Source organism: Thermobia domestica, chromosome 9 (assembly GCF_964235325.1).
Source record: "Thermobia domestica chromosome 9, izTheDome1.hap1.1, whole genome shotgun sequence".
In the NCBI taxonomy this organism is placed as follows: Eukaryota; Metazoa; Arthropoda; class Insecta; order Zygentoma; family Lepismatidae; genus Thermobia; species Thermobia domestica.
The window spans coordinates 51,966,971-51,984,975 of record NC_137462.1 but is presented as its reverse complement, the minus strand read 5'-3'; the positions used below and the strand labels follow the sequence as shown (position 1 = coordinate 51,984,975).

General features: G+C 38.0%; 1 protein-coding gene across 3 annotated transcripts in view; it reads left to right on the top strand.

The window, feature by feature from the left end:
• LOC145694638 (uncharacterized) overlaps positions 1-18,005 on the top strand; it is an 82,719-nt gene that overhangs the window by 41,723 nt on the left and 22,991 nt on the right. For all 3 annotated transcript variants that reach the window (XM_081771050.1, XM_081771049.1, XM_081771051.1), the window contains exon 2: positions 11,822-12,126. In XM_081771050.1, coding sequence (XP_081627176.1) covers positions 11,841-12,126 — 286 coding nt within the window. In that variant the 5' untranslated portion in view covers positions 11,822-11,840. The remainder of the gene's footprint in view (positions 1-11,821; positions 12,127-18,005) is intronic.

The window sequence follows — 18,005 nt, the reverse complement described above, 5'->3', positions numbered from 1 at the left end:
TACTGTGATTCATATTGGACAGTTTGAAGTCAAATGTTTTAACAAGGTACTTCAAATACTACCATTAAACAACGATACTAAACTAATTAGTAACAATATCATATATTTTTATATGTAACTAGTGTTTTTTATTTTTTTTATCAGATGGAAAATTTAGTGGAAAATAACGTTTTTTTTTTTATCAGTTTTTCAGTTCGAATTTCATTCGCTCTTTTTAATACTACTTGATGTGTAACAGGATATACGTATAGCTATTAATAAAATAATTATGTTTTTTAGGGACGAATAATAAATAAATATTTTTGTCAGGAAATCTTAAAGAAATTAAGTGCAATTCCAAAGATCAGTCTTATGTATAAAAATAGCCAAGAATGTTCTGTCCCTTTTTGTGGAGGTATGTGATCCATTGTCCCTCACACCGTGAGTTGAATGCGAATGGAAGTAAGGCGAAGGTCAGTTGTTGGTGTGGGTATATCCAACGTACTAACTGGTTGTGACAGTTCAGTTATTCCGTGAACTTGTGTAAGGACAGAGGGAATATGGGACCTCCACAGAATCATAAGGGCGTGTATGCTGTACGAGTTCAAACTAGGGTCAAATGACGCTGCAGTGAAGTAGAAGATATGCCAGGTCTTTTCTGAGGGTGTCGTGACTACGCGGATAGTGCAGTGGTAGTTTAACAGGTTTAAGGACGGTGACGAAACACTCGAAGACGCATCACATGCCGGAAGACCAACACATGTACAAAATGAAGATCTGCAAGCAGCAATTTAGGCTAACAGTGCCAGACGTGTCAGGAACTGGGACTACAATTCAATATGAGTGAAGAAATCATTCGGCAGCACCTCCATCAACTGTGGAAACACTACAAGTTGGGTCGATGGATCCCACATGATTAAACTCCGGGCCAGAAGGCAACGTGAACAGACACCTATGTTTCTTTGTCGTCTCGTCTGAGGAAGGAGCCATTTCTGGACAGGGTGTTGACATGTGATGATAAGTGGGACCTGTACGAAGCTCCACGGTGCCGCCATCATTGGTTAGCATCCATAAACCAGTTCCAAAACAGTCGAAACCAGCACTGCACCAGAAGAAAGTTCTCTTGTGTGTTGAGTGGAGTGCTCGCTGCATCGTGCATCTTAAACTGCTACCAGTTGGTCAGAGCATCAATGCAACTGTGTACTGTCAGCAGTTAAGCCGTGTCCAAGGAAAACTCAAAGATGTGGAGCCAGCAGTTCTGAATCACAAACGGGTCCTCCTGTTACAGGATAACGCTAAGCCACACGTGGTAAGGATGACCCGGGACACCATTCTACGCCTTGAATGGGAAACACTATTGCATCGGCTATACTCCCCGGACATTGCACCGTACGATTATCACCTGTTCCATCCCTTGGACAGTCACCTTAGAGGATGCCAGTTCAAATCCCTAGTAGAGATACAAAATTCACTTGATATCTTCGCTTCACGCTCCACGAAGTTCTACCGCGATGGAATGCATGGTCTCCCAGAACGTTGGCAGAAGATCGTTGATGCTAATGGGGACTACCTTTAATCTTCCAGGTAGTCTTAGCCAGAGGTAATACATCGATGTTCGAAGGAAGTGGGTGAAAAAGCGATATAACTTTCTTGGTAACCTTTATAGATAGGTTCTGTGTCCAAGGGCTTAAATTGAAATAGTTATACACAAAGGTATAATGTTTGGTCCGGTTCAGTAGTTCTTGATGAAACATAATAAAAACTACCTGGAACATAATTTATGGAGAAAAAGCAATAATAATAATAATAATAATAATAATAATAATAATAATAATAATAATAATAATAATAATAATAATAATAATAATAAGCTAAATACCAGTGTTTTTACTTTTCCGGAAGGAAACAAAAATTTTCCTATTTTTCAGGTCTCAAAAAACGCTAACTTCAACACTTTTTTTTTTATATACATTGTAGCTGGCCCCTCTTCAAAAACGAAGGGCCCCTCCTACTTAAACCTGCTGGTTACACCCCTGATCTCTTCAAAAAAGTAGCCTTACTTTTGCCTTCGAAAAATATTAATCATATATACAGGTATTTTAAAAATAGCTTACACGGGAACCTGCGGCTGCTTTGTACGTCATGGCGGTCACTGGTGTCCTTATCAAAGAAAATGCCATCGGACGAACACCGTTACAAATAAATAACAATTAAATATATTTTAGTTCTTCCCAAGCAAGCTGAACAATGTCCTAGGTAGAGAAGAAAGTAAAATTGATAGCGATGGCGACTCTTAAGTGAAAGATATAATGGTTTGCACTTGCCACACTTAACATAGTGTATAAATTATAATACACTATATACCTATTGGTAGAAGTACTCGGTTTAGCACGAGAAGAATAATGTTTATGTAAAATCTTTAAAAGTACAAAATGCATAAAAATATATAACTTTGAATAACGCCTTCGGCATTGCTTTTGTATTACAGTAGTGCAATCTGATATAAATTACATACATCAATATGAAAGTTAAGTTTTGAAATAAAATAGCAAAGATAATAACATGTATTTTTGTATATAATTTCCAATGTTTGTAGAAACTTGCAAACATAATTATTAACAGATAGTAAGAAAGGTGTAAGTTTCATCAAGGTGAAGGCACCGAAGGGAGGGGGCGCAAGCGACGCCGAAATATTTGTCGCCTAAGGTCTCGAAATGTCTACGTCCTTGGGCACACAAGTATCTAAACGTTTAAAGTTTGTTAGCAGTCCACACAAGGAAATTATACAGAAATAAGTAAGAAGTAAGCAAGAGTAGATGTACAGTCAGAAACAATATTAAGTATAGGTTGGACCTATTGTTTCTTATACCTCCACCTTTACTTATTATTGTTTCCGACTGTACACGAAAGATCACAATACGGTACTTACCGTAAATTGATGCATGAAGATGCTTTAGCTGTTATTTGATGTTGCTGATTCAGGAGTTTCTTCACTACTCCATGGTCCAAGAGAGTTAAAAAAAAAAAAAACTTTTCATGTTAGTTTTACATACCTATCTTGACTCCCTTTTTCTCATTATTGTGAAACAACGCGCTATTTGAATCACTTGAAACGAAAAGAAGAGAATTTATACTCTCCAACTTTCTGCACTCATTCTCCTTCAGGGAAGAGATTTTTATTGGTCCATCCTCTTAGCACGGAATTCCGATTTACTTTAATTTCTGCATAGGTAGATACATTGCCGAAACTCCGGAGGGATAAGTCCCCTCCAATCTTGGAACTGAGGGGGACTGTCCCCCCAATAATTCGATTTGAAATGTGTTTTGGGGAAAATATGATTATTTCTGCCCGATTACAACAAAGGAAAGTGAGAAGAAATTTATGTCCTCTCAGAATAGCCTCAAATCTGCCCCTGCAGGTCTCCCAATGTTGAAGACAGTTAGTGATGCGCACGAGACGAATCGAGACAGGAATTTCCTGACAAAATTCGAGTAAAGACACGGCTCTTCCAATAGAAAAATATACGTTTTTCGAGTCGAGACATCACTTTGACAGAACATTTTCGAGACGAGACAGCCACAAATCTTGTCTCGTGCGCATCCCTAAAGACAATTCTAGTTTTCTGATACTCCACAGCATTGTTTTTCAACTTCATAAACATTTTAAATATCTTAAAAAATTGCTAACGGTCTTATCCGTCACTTCCCCCCTATGTTGAATACAGGTTTGCGTCGCTGGGTAGATAACCGAATGTTTCCCCTGGTAGGTGGCAATTTATCATTGTTACTTTCTCAAATTTATCTCACTTTTATAGCTCCGTTAGTAAAGTTGATCAAACGTTAAAAATTGTTGATCATACCTGATCAAACGAAGATTAAACGATTGGCATAAGAAAAGATCGAATCGGAGGTAAAATGGGGCTGGCCCCCAATTTTGTAACCCTTATATCTCTGTTAGTATACTTGATCAAACGTTGAAAATTGTTGATCGAAGCTGATCAAATGATCATCAAACGATTGGTGACGAAAAATTTCGAATCGGAAGTGAAGGGCTAGCGTGTAATTAGCCCCAACCTACTAAAAAAAAGCTTATATTTATTTTAGTAACGCTCATTAAACGTTAAAAATTGTTGATCATACCTGATCAAACGATGATCAAACGATTACCATAACAAAAATCGAATCGGAGGTGAAGGGGGGGGGGGCTGGCCTTCCATTTTGTAACCCTAAAATCTCTGTTAGTATACTTGATCAAACGTTGGGAATTGTTGATCAAACCTGATCAAACGATGGTCAAACGATTGGCGTCGAAATATTTCGAATCGCAGGTGAAGGAGGGGCTAGCGTGTAGTTACCCCCCTACTAAAAGGAGCTTATATTTACCTTAGTAACACTGACCAAACGTTAAAAATTGTTGATCATACCTGATTAAACGATGATCAAACGTTTGACATAAGAAAAGGTCGAATCGGAAGTGAAGGGCGGCTGGCTCCCCATTTTGTAACCATTATATCTCTGTTAGTATAGTTGATCAAACGTTGAAAACTGTTGATCAAACCTGATCAAACGATGATCAAACGATTGACATCAAAAAATTTCGAATCTGACGTGAAGGGGGGGCTAGCGTGTAGTTAGCCCCCCCTACTAAATATCGCTTATATTTCTGTTAGTAAAGCTGATCAAACGTTAAAAATTGTTGATCATACCTGATCAAACGATGATCAAACGATTGACATAAGAAAAAGTCGAATCGGAGGTGAAGGGGGGGCTGGCCCCCCATTTTGGAACCCTTATATCTCTGTTACTAAAGTTGATCAAACGTTGAAAATTGTTGATCAAACCTGATCAAACGATGATCAAACGATTGACATCAAAAAATTTCGAATCTGATGTGAAGGGGAGGCTAGCGTGTAGTTAGCCCCCACTACTAAATATCGCTTATATTTCTGTTAGTAAAGCTGATCAAACGTTAAAAATTGTTGATCATACCTGATCAAACGATGATCAAACGATTGACATAAGAAAAAGTCGAATCGGAGGTGAAGGGGGGCTGGCCCCCCATTTTGGAACCCTTATATCTCTGTTACTAAAGTTGATCAAACGTTGAAAATTGTTGATCAAACCTGATCAAACGATGATCAAACGATTGACATCAAAAAATTTCGAATCTGACGTGAAGGGGGGGCTAGCGTGTAGTTAGCCCCCCCTACTAAATATCGCTTATATTTCTGTTAGTAAAGCTGATCAAACGTTAAAAATTGTTGATCATACCTGATCAAACGATGATCAAACGATTGACATAACAATAATTTTAAATTTAGCATGAGGGGGGGCTAACTGCACGCAGGTCACCACCCACCATGACCCACTGCGACCCACCGACTCAGTATGATCTACCGACCCTCTCTGCTCACTGCATTGTAGACAGTATCTTCTGAGGACTGGTAAATTTATCTCCGTTTTACTTTCAAGACCTTCATTTCCCTTTCTTTTCCACTTGTTTCTGTCTACTTACCTGAGGTGAGATTATCTAACCAAGTGAAAAAAGAACAGGCACTTTTGGATATTGATATTTTTAATAGTAATAATAGCAATAGGACTTACACTACTACTTAGCTTTAGAGACCTATGAGTTTTTAGAGCTAACTACTGGAAAAAGTACATTTTTGAATCACTGTAATATATAAATTATTATATAAAGAAAATTGAATGTAACTATGTGTGCCTGATCATCACGGTCAAATTGCAAAGTCAAATGAAATTACTTTTGGTATATAGTTAGGCCTTAATCCAAATTGGGATGTTATATTGCTTTTATTATAATGCATAATATTCTAAGGAGGTAGTGAGGATCTGAATTTTTGCGAAAAAATAATGAGTATCTCGCAAGCCGTTAAACTTACGGAGATGAAATTCAGTGTATTAACTCTTTATTGAAAATAAACAGTGTATGTCTTAGCATTTTTAAAAATTCTCCTTTATGTGGGGGGGGGGGGCACTTTCTATATATGGAAAATTGGAAGTGAGTTGGTTTGTAAAAATGATCGAAAACGATCGATGTTATTTAAGAAAAAAAATAGAAACAAAAAATACAGTACTAGGCTTCATATATCCATTGCTTTCTGCTATAATAATTGCTGAAGCTTATGTTTATTATATGGAGTGCTTACAGCACAGGACAATCAACCCATAAAGTTGTGAGAAAAATAGGCATAAAATTTGTACTGTAAGCTTAATTACACGGAAATTTTAAGTTTGGATTGTACGCATAATTGTATGGAAAATTTTACATTTTATCTCCCTTTACGTTGGTCTACTTACTTTGATTTGGAACTTTGAAATTTCATCCTTTTTTCCACTGAAAAGTATCGATAATTCAACAAGGAAATAATTATACTATGATAATTTAATTGAAATTCATCGTAATTTGGCACATTGCAAACAGCAGTGTGGTAATTGAAGTTGAAGAAGAAGGGAAATTCCCATTCACCTCTGAACGCTTTCCAGGAACCTCGTTCCCTTTCGCTTTCTAGACGGAGCACAGTGGGAGATTTCATCAATCTAAGGGAACTTTATTCAATTTTGCGACCATGCAATATAGCAAAGAATACCTGCGATGTAGGTAGCTAAATATGCCGTTGGTATGAAATTGACATGAATTCGGGCGATGGTCGCGTGCAACGGTTACAAATATGGCCTGAAAGGAGGCAACCAAGTGCACGCGCGTAGATCCTGCGATAGCTACGCTTCGTACTAGCAGTTCATTTGACTTGTGTCCTGCTGTGCTTACATAGAGTGGTTAGTGCAGTGCTGTAATAGTATTGAGGTTCTCTGAAGAAAAGATTGAACATTTGAACTTTGCATTGCATTTTAGGGTTCCTAGGGGATAGCGTGGGAAAAGTGTGTGTTTGAACGTGTGGAAAAAATGTTATATGTGGATTACAAACAAGGTTTCAAATAGGTGTTCTGTGGTGTTCAGCCTGCGGATAAAGTCCACCTGAAAGCTTATTGAGGTTAGAAGTGAAAACAATCGAGAAACCTTGCGCAGTTTGCGCAAAAACTTGAGGACGTGGTGTAAATGTGGTTCTCGTGTTTACATGGCATATTATATTAGATGTGTGGGAACAACATGTGTCAACAAAGCGGTTGAAGTTTTAACAAATTACATAATGGAACAAACCGAGGTAGTAGAACTGACCCGCGAGCAACAATAAGAAAATATATTAATGATATACGTACTGGTTAAACGGGATAAAGCCAATCGGCACCAGGAGAGGTTGAAAGAAGACAATGCAACATGGTTGGAAAATGAACTGGACTTCAACTTAGCGCCTGTTCTGCCAACGGATACTTCTGTTGAAAATAAATGCGGTAGACCGAAAATGTACCTCAAAAGTGCAATGTAGGAAAGTTAAAGAACTTATATAATCAACCAGCAACGAGGAACTGACGATGGCGACTGAATTAAAACTACAGAGGGCAGGAAAACGCGACTCGGCAGCGATCGTCCACGAGTTTTGTTGTTCTTTCCCCGCACGGGATACGAAAAATAACGAAATCTGGAAGCGCTGTACTTCCCGTTTCGGCGAAATTATCAGAAGATGAAGCTTTGGCGTTAGTAGTTGATGCGAATCTGTGGAAAAACCAGTAAAATGACATGCGTGATGAGGCAAAATAAGCAAGCAGTAAAATGTATCCATCCTATGATAAGGTTAGAGATGCTAAGCAACGTTGTTATCCAGATGAAATAAAAATCACAGAGACATTCGTTGACATACAGCTGCAATCCCTTCTTCATGATACCATAAGAAGACTCAGTAAAACACAAGAAGATTGTTTCGAACTTTGTCTGATGTTCGCAACATTAATATTGGTGTTAAGGGGGATTGTGGTGGTGCGCAACAAAGTATGTATCGCCAACCTTTCTTAGATAAGCATTCAACTGACAAGAGTTTGTTTGGAGTATCTATGGTCCCTATTCAACTGTACAGTGTCACTAACAATCGTAACTGTGTTATTTGGCAAAGTTCTGCTCCATCCTCTATCAGATATTGTCATCCCATAAGTTTTGTGTTTTCAAAGAGAAACGGTTGAGGTTGTACAAAACCAAGTCCAAAAAAGTAGAAGACCAAATCGAGAAACTCTCTCCAATCATAATAACTATAGGTGACAAGGAATTTATCGTTCGGCCTAAGATAATTTTTTGCATGATTGATGGAAAAGTGTGTAATTTTGTATCCTCATGTGCGTCTACGCAAACGTGTTATTTATGTGGAGCAAAATCGAGAGAGATGAATAATCTTGGTATTCTTTCTCATAAACCTTCAGATCGGAACTTTTTGACTTTTGAACTCTCTCCGGTTTATTCTTGGATACGACTTATGGAATGTATTCTTCACATTGCCTACCGCCTAGATATTAAAGCCTGGCATGTACGAGGAAAAGAAAATCGGAATAAAAATGGAATAAAAAAGGAAACGGTCCAAGCAAAATTTTCGTAGTGAACTTGGACTATTGGTAGATATGCGGAAACAACAAGCACGAAACACCAATGATGGCAATACAGCCCGCAAGTTTTTACGGAATACTGAAAAATCGTTCGAAATAACTCAGGTAAAATGTCCACTTAATTAAGCGATGTCACATTATTTTAGAATACTTAAATTGTGTTTTTCCGACTGATACAAACAAATGTAGTGGGTGCGCTCGTTGCTCTTTGGAACTCTATTTGCAAACGTTTGGTATCATATGCCCGTAAGCGTTCTCGAAGTCCTATTTCTACCGATAGGCCAGCTTTCTTTAAAAGCACAGGAGGCTCGAAATAAAGACAATAAGAAATATAGGAAACTCTTCACAAGAACATTATTCAGAGTGAATACCAACACGGATTAAATCCATAGATTCCTGATCACTGCTGATCCATATTGCTAGTAAACGCACTCCTGCTAAAACCAAACGTTCAGACATAATGTCCGAGGTACTACGATTGCTAAAAGCACCTTATGTGAATGATTTCTCTGATCATTCCGAACAGAGCAGTGACTAAGACTAATGAACTTGTTTTTCTCGTCAGTTTTGCGTGCTCGCTGACTCTTGTTTATTGTTCTGACTATCTCATGTAATGTACTCATTATCACTAAACGCTTATTTAGATATAAGCTGATCACATCAATCCTACTGTTGTCCTTTCACCAATTGTGTGTAATCGTGTTCACCTTTCTCACACATGTGTTACTTCTTTGGTAAATAATACACAAATATCGCATATTTCAATCGAATAGAATGTTAAAACCTGCCACAGGCAAATGTGCATCACACACTGAATAAAGTTCCCCTAGATCGATGAATTCTCCCACTGTGCGGAGGAGGGAACTTGGTAATGGTATCAAACCTTCATGTGTAATTACAAAAATTAAATTTATAAACAAATAAGAAATCATCAGTTTATCAGACTTTACTTGATAATTTATTCACAAGATTCCATATGAAAGGCGTGGTAGATGAAGTTTCTGTTCTACATGGATCGACATTGCCAACTGACATGGTCGATATGGAAAAGATGTTGTATGGTGATAGAAAGATGATACTTCTTGCTGAGTATTTCAAACCTGACCAAGAAAAATCGTTATCAGACTTAAGTAATACTTATAATAAGTAGATTGTCGATGAGAAGTTGCAGAAATCGGATAGAAATATTATCAATTTCCACGACAGAGTGCGAACGGGGATTTTCCCTTATGAATTTACAGATGACTTATATTAGAAATAGACTAAGTGCTCAAACATTGTCTAACTTGTTGCTCATCAAAGTTAATGGCCTACCGCTAGACAAGCTCGAAATAGACGAGCTAGTTATTTCTTGGCTGAAGGATGGACATCATTCCACTGCGGATGATTTACCGCCAAAAAGTTACCAACAGGAAATAAATCCGATTTCAGATTTGTTTTAAGGTGGAAAATTACGAGTTACGGAAAATGTATATTTGTATTATTAATGGCTTATTTTTGTTATTCAACTCTTTACCTAATTTTTAGTAAGTCTCTTCTTTGCTTTAGGTAAATTACTTTGAATAAATATTCATAATAATTGCAATTATGTATATTTGTAACTTAAATTTAACATGGTGTTTTAGTGATTACACAAATTACAATTATGAGCATACTTTATGGAGATGCTCTCACAGAGGGTACCCGAACACCTTTATACCCTATGAACAACTGATTTTTTAAGTCTTTTGTGAAAAAAATACTGTGAACTGAGAAACCATAACCTTTTCCATATTGTACAGGGGTATTTTCCTGCGAATAGAAGTTTCTTGTGGAATGCATTTAGAAATTAACACTTGAAAGAATACTCTCTTAGTACAAGTATATTTTAGGCACACACTAATTTCCCCCATCTCGAACTGTTTCAATTTCCTCACTGACAAACACTTTACCATTTTATATCGTAAAGGTCAGATCCACTGTTATTGTAACAGTGTGGTGCTTGAGCGATTGACTAGAAATTCAAACTCCGATTAGTGACAATTTCACAGTTTTGTTTTATTACAAGTGTAAACTCTTTAGTCAGTTCAGAAGAGGCCGTGGATCGTGTTCAGAGTTGATGACGATGGATTTTGGTGAGTCAGAGTAGGTCAAAGTGGATGAGAGTGGTTCATGGTGGGTGGTGGGTCAGAGTGGGTCACCGTGGGTGGTGGGTCACAGTGGGTCACCGTGGGTGGTGGGTCACAGTGGGTCACCGTGGGTGGTGGGTAATGGTGGGTCATGGTGGGTGATGGGTCGTGGGTCAGAGTGGGTCATGGTGGGTGGTGGGTCAGTGGGTCGTGGGTGGTGGGTCAGTGGGTCGTGGGTCAAGTTTTCATTGACCCACGCCAACTCTGGACGGGGGTGAAGAAGTCCTCAGAAAGTATTATTAGAACAAAGTTTTCCGAAAGGTAGAAGTAAGAAGCTATGTCCTCCACAAGCAAAATATCCTATGAGGTTGTATTCCCAAGAGTTTTTGTCAATTACAGGGGCGTCATTTGGGGAGCGATTTCCTTCCCCTTAAATTTAAAATATACATGTTTTAGTCAATGGTAATATACTAAATCTGTCTTCAACATTGGAGAGGACGGATAAGACCGTCCCCATATTTTTTAAGCGATGATCAAAATATTTATGAAGTTCAAAAACAATGAACAGAGGAGCACATTTGTCTTCAACAGTGGGAAGCGGACAGATTTGAGGCTTATTCTGGGGAGGGAAGGGGGAGACGAGACTCATATTACAGTAGATGAATCAGATTTCTGGATTTCTGAGGTAAACCTGTTGTATATTATACAGCAAGAGACACCAATTTAATATATTTTCTTTGGGGCAATCGAACACAATAAATCACCTTTCTCTCTTTAAAAAAAAAAAAAATCAAATCGCATTATTGAGGGGAGAGTCTTTCCAATTCCAAAATCGGCGGTCATATCCCCCTCATCGCCCCCGAGATTTGCGCCACTGTATACTAATAAAAAGACCCAAACTACTTATATCAATGGAAAGCCTCCTTCTCACACAAAACAAAATTTGAAATGACGCTGCTAATAATTATGATTTGAGAGAATTACTGTTGTTCCTACGGTTTTTTTTTTTTTTTTTTTCATATTTAGTAAAGACTAATGGCATACGCAAAGATGTTTCCGGATTTTAACTCCCCAATTGAAGAAGATAAAGGGAAATTAAAATGATCATGCAATCACCTACAAGGTGAGCTACGACATGCACTTTGTAGTTACGATTTTGTATGTTAACCATGCAAATTCTAGACTTATTATACAACACATCTGCTCTTTCTTTCTTCTTTTTGCAGGTAAATCATTGAAGATGCGATGATTGATACGCTTGAGACACGGAACGTCATTAATTTCTTCCATCTTCAGAAGAAATCAGCAAAGCAGCTCCACGAAGAGCTGAAAGAAGTCTATAGGGATGAAAGCCCATTCTATGATATGGTATCCAAGTGGAAACGACAATTCCAAAGAGGACACATGACCACCGTGGACGCGTCTAAATCTGGAAGACCATCTTTCTCTGATGATGCCGCATCGACGGAGAAAGTTGAGATCATAATGGAAGACAGGAGGATAAGCATTGAAAGTGTTATGCGTGCAATAGGTATGAGTTATGGGTCTGCCTGAATATCATTCACAACCAGTTGCACTCAGTACGATGGGTGACAGGACTGCTTACACCTTTCCAAAAGGGGAATCGCGAGAACGCTGCAAGAGAAATATTGCACGCTGTGAGGTTTCTCAAGAGGGCTTTTTCGGTAGACTAGTGACAAGAAATGAAAATTCATTTTATCCTTATGATTCAGAAACAAAAGAAATGAGCAACCAATGAATACCCTCCTCCTCCCCCGACCCTAGAAAGGCACGAGTTCAGAAGTCTGCCGCCAAGATGATGGTTTCCGTTTTCTGGGATCGTAAAGGGGTCATCATGACAGATCAGATCACCTGCCACGGGCTAAACTATTACTTCTGTCTATCATTCCCATCTCGTAACTAAGTTACTAACTACTAGATAAACTAAAAAAAAAAAAAAAAAGTATCACAGGTTATTAGACACCAAAAGAGTGCTGCGGTTACCAGACACTGCATAAGCTCATTCAGCCCATGCATTCATGACAAAGGTAGTGAAATTAGGATATGAAATATTGTCCCACCCCCATACTCACAGGACCTTGCACCAAATGACTTCTTTTTGTTTTCAGAAATGAAGCATCCACTCAGACGACTCCATTTCTATAGTTTCAAAGCCAAACTGTAGATTTTTAGAAAATGGGTTTACGGAAAGTGAAGAATAACGTGCAGAAATGTGTCGCTAGACACGTTAATACCATCATGGTGTCAGAATTCTCCAGAGTGGATTTCTTCTAGGTGATGGTACGAACTTTTTGATACACCCTCGTATTATGAAGAAGTGTTTTATCATATCACGGTATGTACACAAAAATCCTGAAACAACATGAATTTGGAATTTTCATTTGATTTGAGTTTAGTGTTCTTTTCAAGAGCGAGGCAGTACGAGACGTGGATTTACAGCTTACCGTCCGATCCGAACCATATGAGCTCCCGCTGGGAATCGAACTCCGGTCTCTTGTGACCCCACAGATGCGTACACTTCAAATATATCCACGAAGGAACTCAATATGCACTTTGGCAAGTTGAACCACTCCCTCCCTTGAAATCCTGCGTACACTATAATTAAGAATTGTTATAGTATCCTATAAAAAGACGTATGTACTTGAATTGAAGAGATTATTTTCAAAAGGGAATATTTCCATCTCCAGTTTTTTGCGAAATTGACCTTTAACGGTTTCTCAATCTATGAGATGAAATGTTCAAGAATTGCTGATTTTACAGTAGAAGTGAATGAATGAGGTGGATATATTACTTTTTTTTTTTTTTAACATGACTAATTTTAGTTATAATTTCTATCAAAAATCTTCCTGTTTGCATACATCTTATGACGTAATCCGACTGAGTTCAATAGTTCATTCCATAGATTCAAAAAACTTTGAAGGTCAACTTAGCAAAAAAAAAAAAAAAAAACTGAAGATGGGAATATTCCATTTTGAAAATAAGCTCTTCAATTCCTGTGTGGGCTTTTCTCCTGCGTCGTTCTCAATTTACAAATCAATAGTTAAAAATGAAGATGTATTGCAGACAGCCGCATGGATTTCCCGTGATGTGAATGGCCAAAACAAGACAAACGCCTATTGGATAAGCTTGTGCGTGCGTAAGCGTGCGTTCGAGTGAGTGACATTGTGTGTATTTTGGTTGTCGATACAATTGCCAAAAGAATCAAGGTTGGTCTGCTGGTCAGTGAGTTCAAGGCATGGAGCCAAATGCAGAAAGCTAAGGTATCACCAGTACTATTACTACTACTACCTACGACTACGAGTCAGCCAAACGAAGAAGATTGAGCCAAGTGTTTGGAATGTACGGAAGCTTGATTCACTCAAATAGTTTTGCTTAGAGGAAAGAAAAAAATACTAATGGGAAGAAGTAAAAAGAATAACATGGTGCAATCATTTCTACGTTCCTTTCTCCTTACGAGTTCTTCATATGAATGCATTAATCCTAGCAGAAAGATATATATAGCATTGCAATAGTTGCCTATTGGGTTAAAACATTCTAGAATGTTGTTTAATAATACACTGCGGGTTTTCAACTTGGGGATCGGGACCCCTTGGAGAGTCGCGAGAGGAATACATGGGGATCGCGAATGGGAGGTGAAAACGATAAGTGTAATTTGGGATCTGGTAGCAGATTTTTTTAAAAAAAGATTACGGTACTTTGATATCTGAATAAGTAAGACCCTTTAGAGAAACTTGCTGGCTAGTGGCTACTTTGCTACTCTGGTCTGCACACAGTTACAAATTGATTACTATGTCATTGCATAATAGTGCCCCAGTTTGATCTTCTTTTTCTTCGAGCTTTTATTATTTTTTAATACAAATTATACCCATACGAACTCAAAGTCAGACAAATGAACATTCATAAACTTTTTTTTAAAATTTCTTTATAAATAAGTTGTGTACACTTTCTACAACCTGTGATAAAAGCCTGAGTGCCCGAATAAGTAAGATCCTCTAGAAAAACTTGCTGGCTACACCGCTGTGTCTGCCTAGTTAATTCAATGCGGTACTAACAATAAGAGGCTAAATAAAATAAAATGGAGAGAGATTTGGCTGAAAGTTAGAGAGTCAGAAAACCTTGAATGATTGAATTCCATTCCAGGGGAAGACTGGTGTGTTTGCCAAAAAGCGAATTAAGAAAAATTCTTTCGATTCTAACCTTGAAAGCAGAAACTAAGAGTTTCATCCTTTCCTTTTCTTCACAAGCACACCTCTGCAACGTGACCAGGGTGTTCATTTTAGGAAAATCCTGTAAGCTTAGAATACATAGTAGTATCTAACAAAATGCCGTTTTCCTTTTTTTTTTCTGCTTTTAAGTAAAGAATTGGCTGGTGTACTTGTTGAAGAGATTAGAATCAAATTTTAAATAATGTTTTACGAAGATTCTTAGAACTATACAAGTAAACCGTAAATAATAATAATAATAATAATAATAATAATAATAATAATAATAATAATAATAATAATAATAATAATAATAATAATAATAATTTGAGATTTCAACAAATTTATACATTGTATTGTTCAGCAAGGCAAAAAAGCTGTTAACTATTGCACTCCCGCTTTTTGAATTGTTTTAGAGAAAACACCCGAGATGGTCTTTCGTTAATGAGTAGTATAATCTTACGTTCTAGGAACTGTAAGCATTTATGGATGACTTTGAGTTATATATAGACAGCTTATCATTCAGCCGGTTCGCACCACTCATTCTAAGCTCCGGGAACTGGTTGTTTAAGTTGTATCTTTCTCGCCTAGATCCAGTACCTACAAAGTAAAATAATTCTCTCGTATAGATTCTCGAACGGAGAATCTATTACATATTTTCTACCTTCCAGTTTTTAAAGAGACACGTAAGGCATGCTGCAGTTAACATATAACACTTTATAATTTTCTATAGTACGTATCTCATGAATCAAAATGAATTGTGATGACAAAATGTCCGATGTGTAGACAAAATTCATTTCTGCAATATGTGTAGTTTTTTGTTAGAAGCTTAGAAACGTATATTTTGCTTCGTGCTCATCAAAACCGATACGTAATGGCAGAGGTGCCCGAACTCATGAGGTCGGTGCTCATGAGTTCGGAACTCACGCTCAGTCGACCTCACCCTCACGACCCCAGACAAAGGATATCCTTTGTCTGTGCTCACGACGTGAGTGTGAGGTTGAGTGAGCGCGAGTTTTAAATCATGATGTGAGCGTGAAGTCGAGTGAGCATGATGTCGAAATGATGTTATGAGTGTGAGATCGAGTGAGCGTGATGTTGAGATGATGTGAGCGTGAGGTTGGAAGAATGTTGTGAGCATCAGGTCGAGTGAGCGTGATGTCGAAAAGATGTAAGCGCGAGGTCGAGTGAGTGTGATATCGAAAGGATGTTGTAAGTGTGAGGTCGATTGAGCATGAGATGGAAAGGATGTTGTGAGCATGAGTTTGAGTAAGGTTAGTCCAAAGTGTGCACCTTTGCATAATGGCGCCCCTCTTGGTTTAATCTTTTTGGTTACTCAAGTGTCGCTGTTATGTTTCAATGACCAGATGAAGTATCTATTTTAGTTGATGAGAAATTTTTCATGTGAACGGGAAACTATATAGCTTCGGATGAGAAATGTGCTCTTACGAAATTACAATATTGTGTGTTAACAATTCTGCACCGTCATATCATTTACGAGCAGTTTTTTTTTGGCGTAACGATTGTTTTAGCTCTTGCTGAATAATAGGCTCTAACAGGAACACCAGGTTAAATTAGAATAACATAATCTTGCAGTCTTAGCAGTCTTAATAATATTAATACTAAGCAGTGGCGTACGCATACGTGAATTTCCGGTTTTGGACTCCTTTCAACAAGATGATATAATAAAACGAACATTTACCATATTGAGACATCTATAAGCAAAATCCCGAAACGATATGAACTCAGGAGCTGGAACCTCCCCCGTTATGAAATTCTGCGTACGCCAGAAAGTTAGCTTACTATGCTAATAATAAAATCGGTTGTTAAATTATTTGAGTGGTACTACTGTATATAATTAAAGGTAAAGGGTCTTACGCAGAGTCGTTCTGACGCGTGATTAGTGCCATACTAAAGAGTTCGACTAACATGTTTCCTGCAGTAGTCAGGCCTTTAGTATGACGCTAATCATACATCAAAACGACTCTGCATAAGGCAGAACAAGTCTAATTTTTCCTTCGACGGAGGTCACAGAAGGTCCAAGATCTGAGTCTATTTTCTAGACTTTCACATGTATAAGAGGTGATGCAGGCAACAATACGCTTCAACTGCCTTGGTCGTTCGCACAGATTGGCTGAACTCCTGAACTTCGTATTGGAACAAAAGAAAATTCCTGGGAGACCCGGGTTCGACTCCCGGAGGGAGCTCATGTGGTTCGGATTGCACGTTAATCAGTAGGTCTCGTCTCATATAGCCTCGCTGCTGAAAGGGACGTTAAACTAAAAATCAACTCAACTCAACCGTTCCCCCACCTAGAATCAAATCCAGTCTATTCATTTGTTAGATAGATAGATGCCTTATGAACTGCGCAACCACTGTTCTATTTGAGTAATATATAGAAAGGAAACAGCTAGGCCTATAATAAACAAAAAAAAAAAAAAAAATGAAAACTCTAAATTTCCGTTTCCTGTATTTGGGTTTGAGATCCAGTTTCATTGTTTTTGTAGCAACGAGGAAGTAGGTTAGAGATTCTAATACGGGCAGCTGCACTGCACCATCCCACATAACTCTCTCTCACGGCCCCTGTTCGTTCTCATTCGAGTGTGCTGGTTCCATCCAGTTGAGATTAGGACACACAAACAAATGAGCATTTTGCCCTCTCACACAGATTAAGTTATAAATATAATCTCAAGATCTAACTAGGCATAAAAAATATATATTTAACTAGTGCTGTTGTGTACTACGAACAGTATTAAGTGAAAGATTTCCTTAAGTTGGACGTAGTCTATACAGCACCGTATATTGCTAAATTTAATCACTGCGCAAAGAGGATTTCGGGGTTTAACCTTGATATTATGTAAAGCAAGATATTATATAAAAATAAACATTTGCTATATTAAGATACATATAGGCTACACAGGCACGTAACCAAGGGGGGGGGGCGGACCGCCCCCTCCTTCGAGACCAGAAATGAAAAAAAGGATGAAACAAAATGAAATGAGAAAAAGAAGAATCAGCGTTAAAAATAATAAAAGAAAAACTACAGGAAGCTTTCGGTTACTATTTCTTATGAGGAGATTTGTATTACTTGCAATACATGGTGGCAAGGTGAGCGAGATATCCTGGAAGAGTCAGGGAATTTGAAGTTTCTAGAAAAGTTACAGAATTCTCAGAATTTCTGCTACTA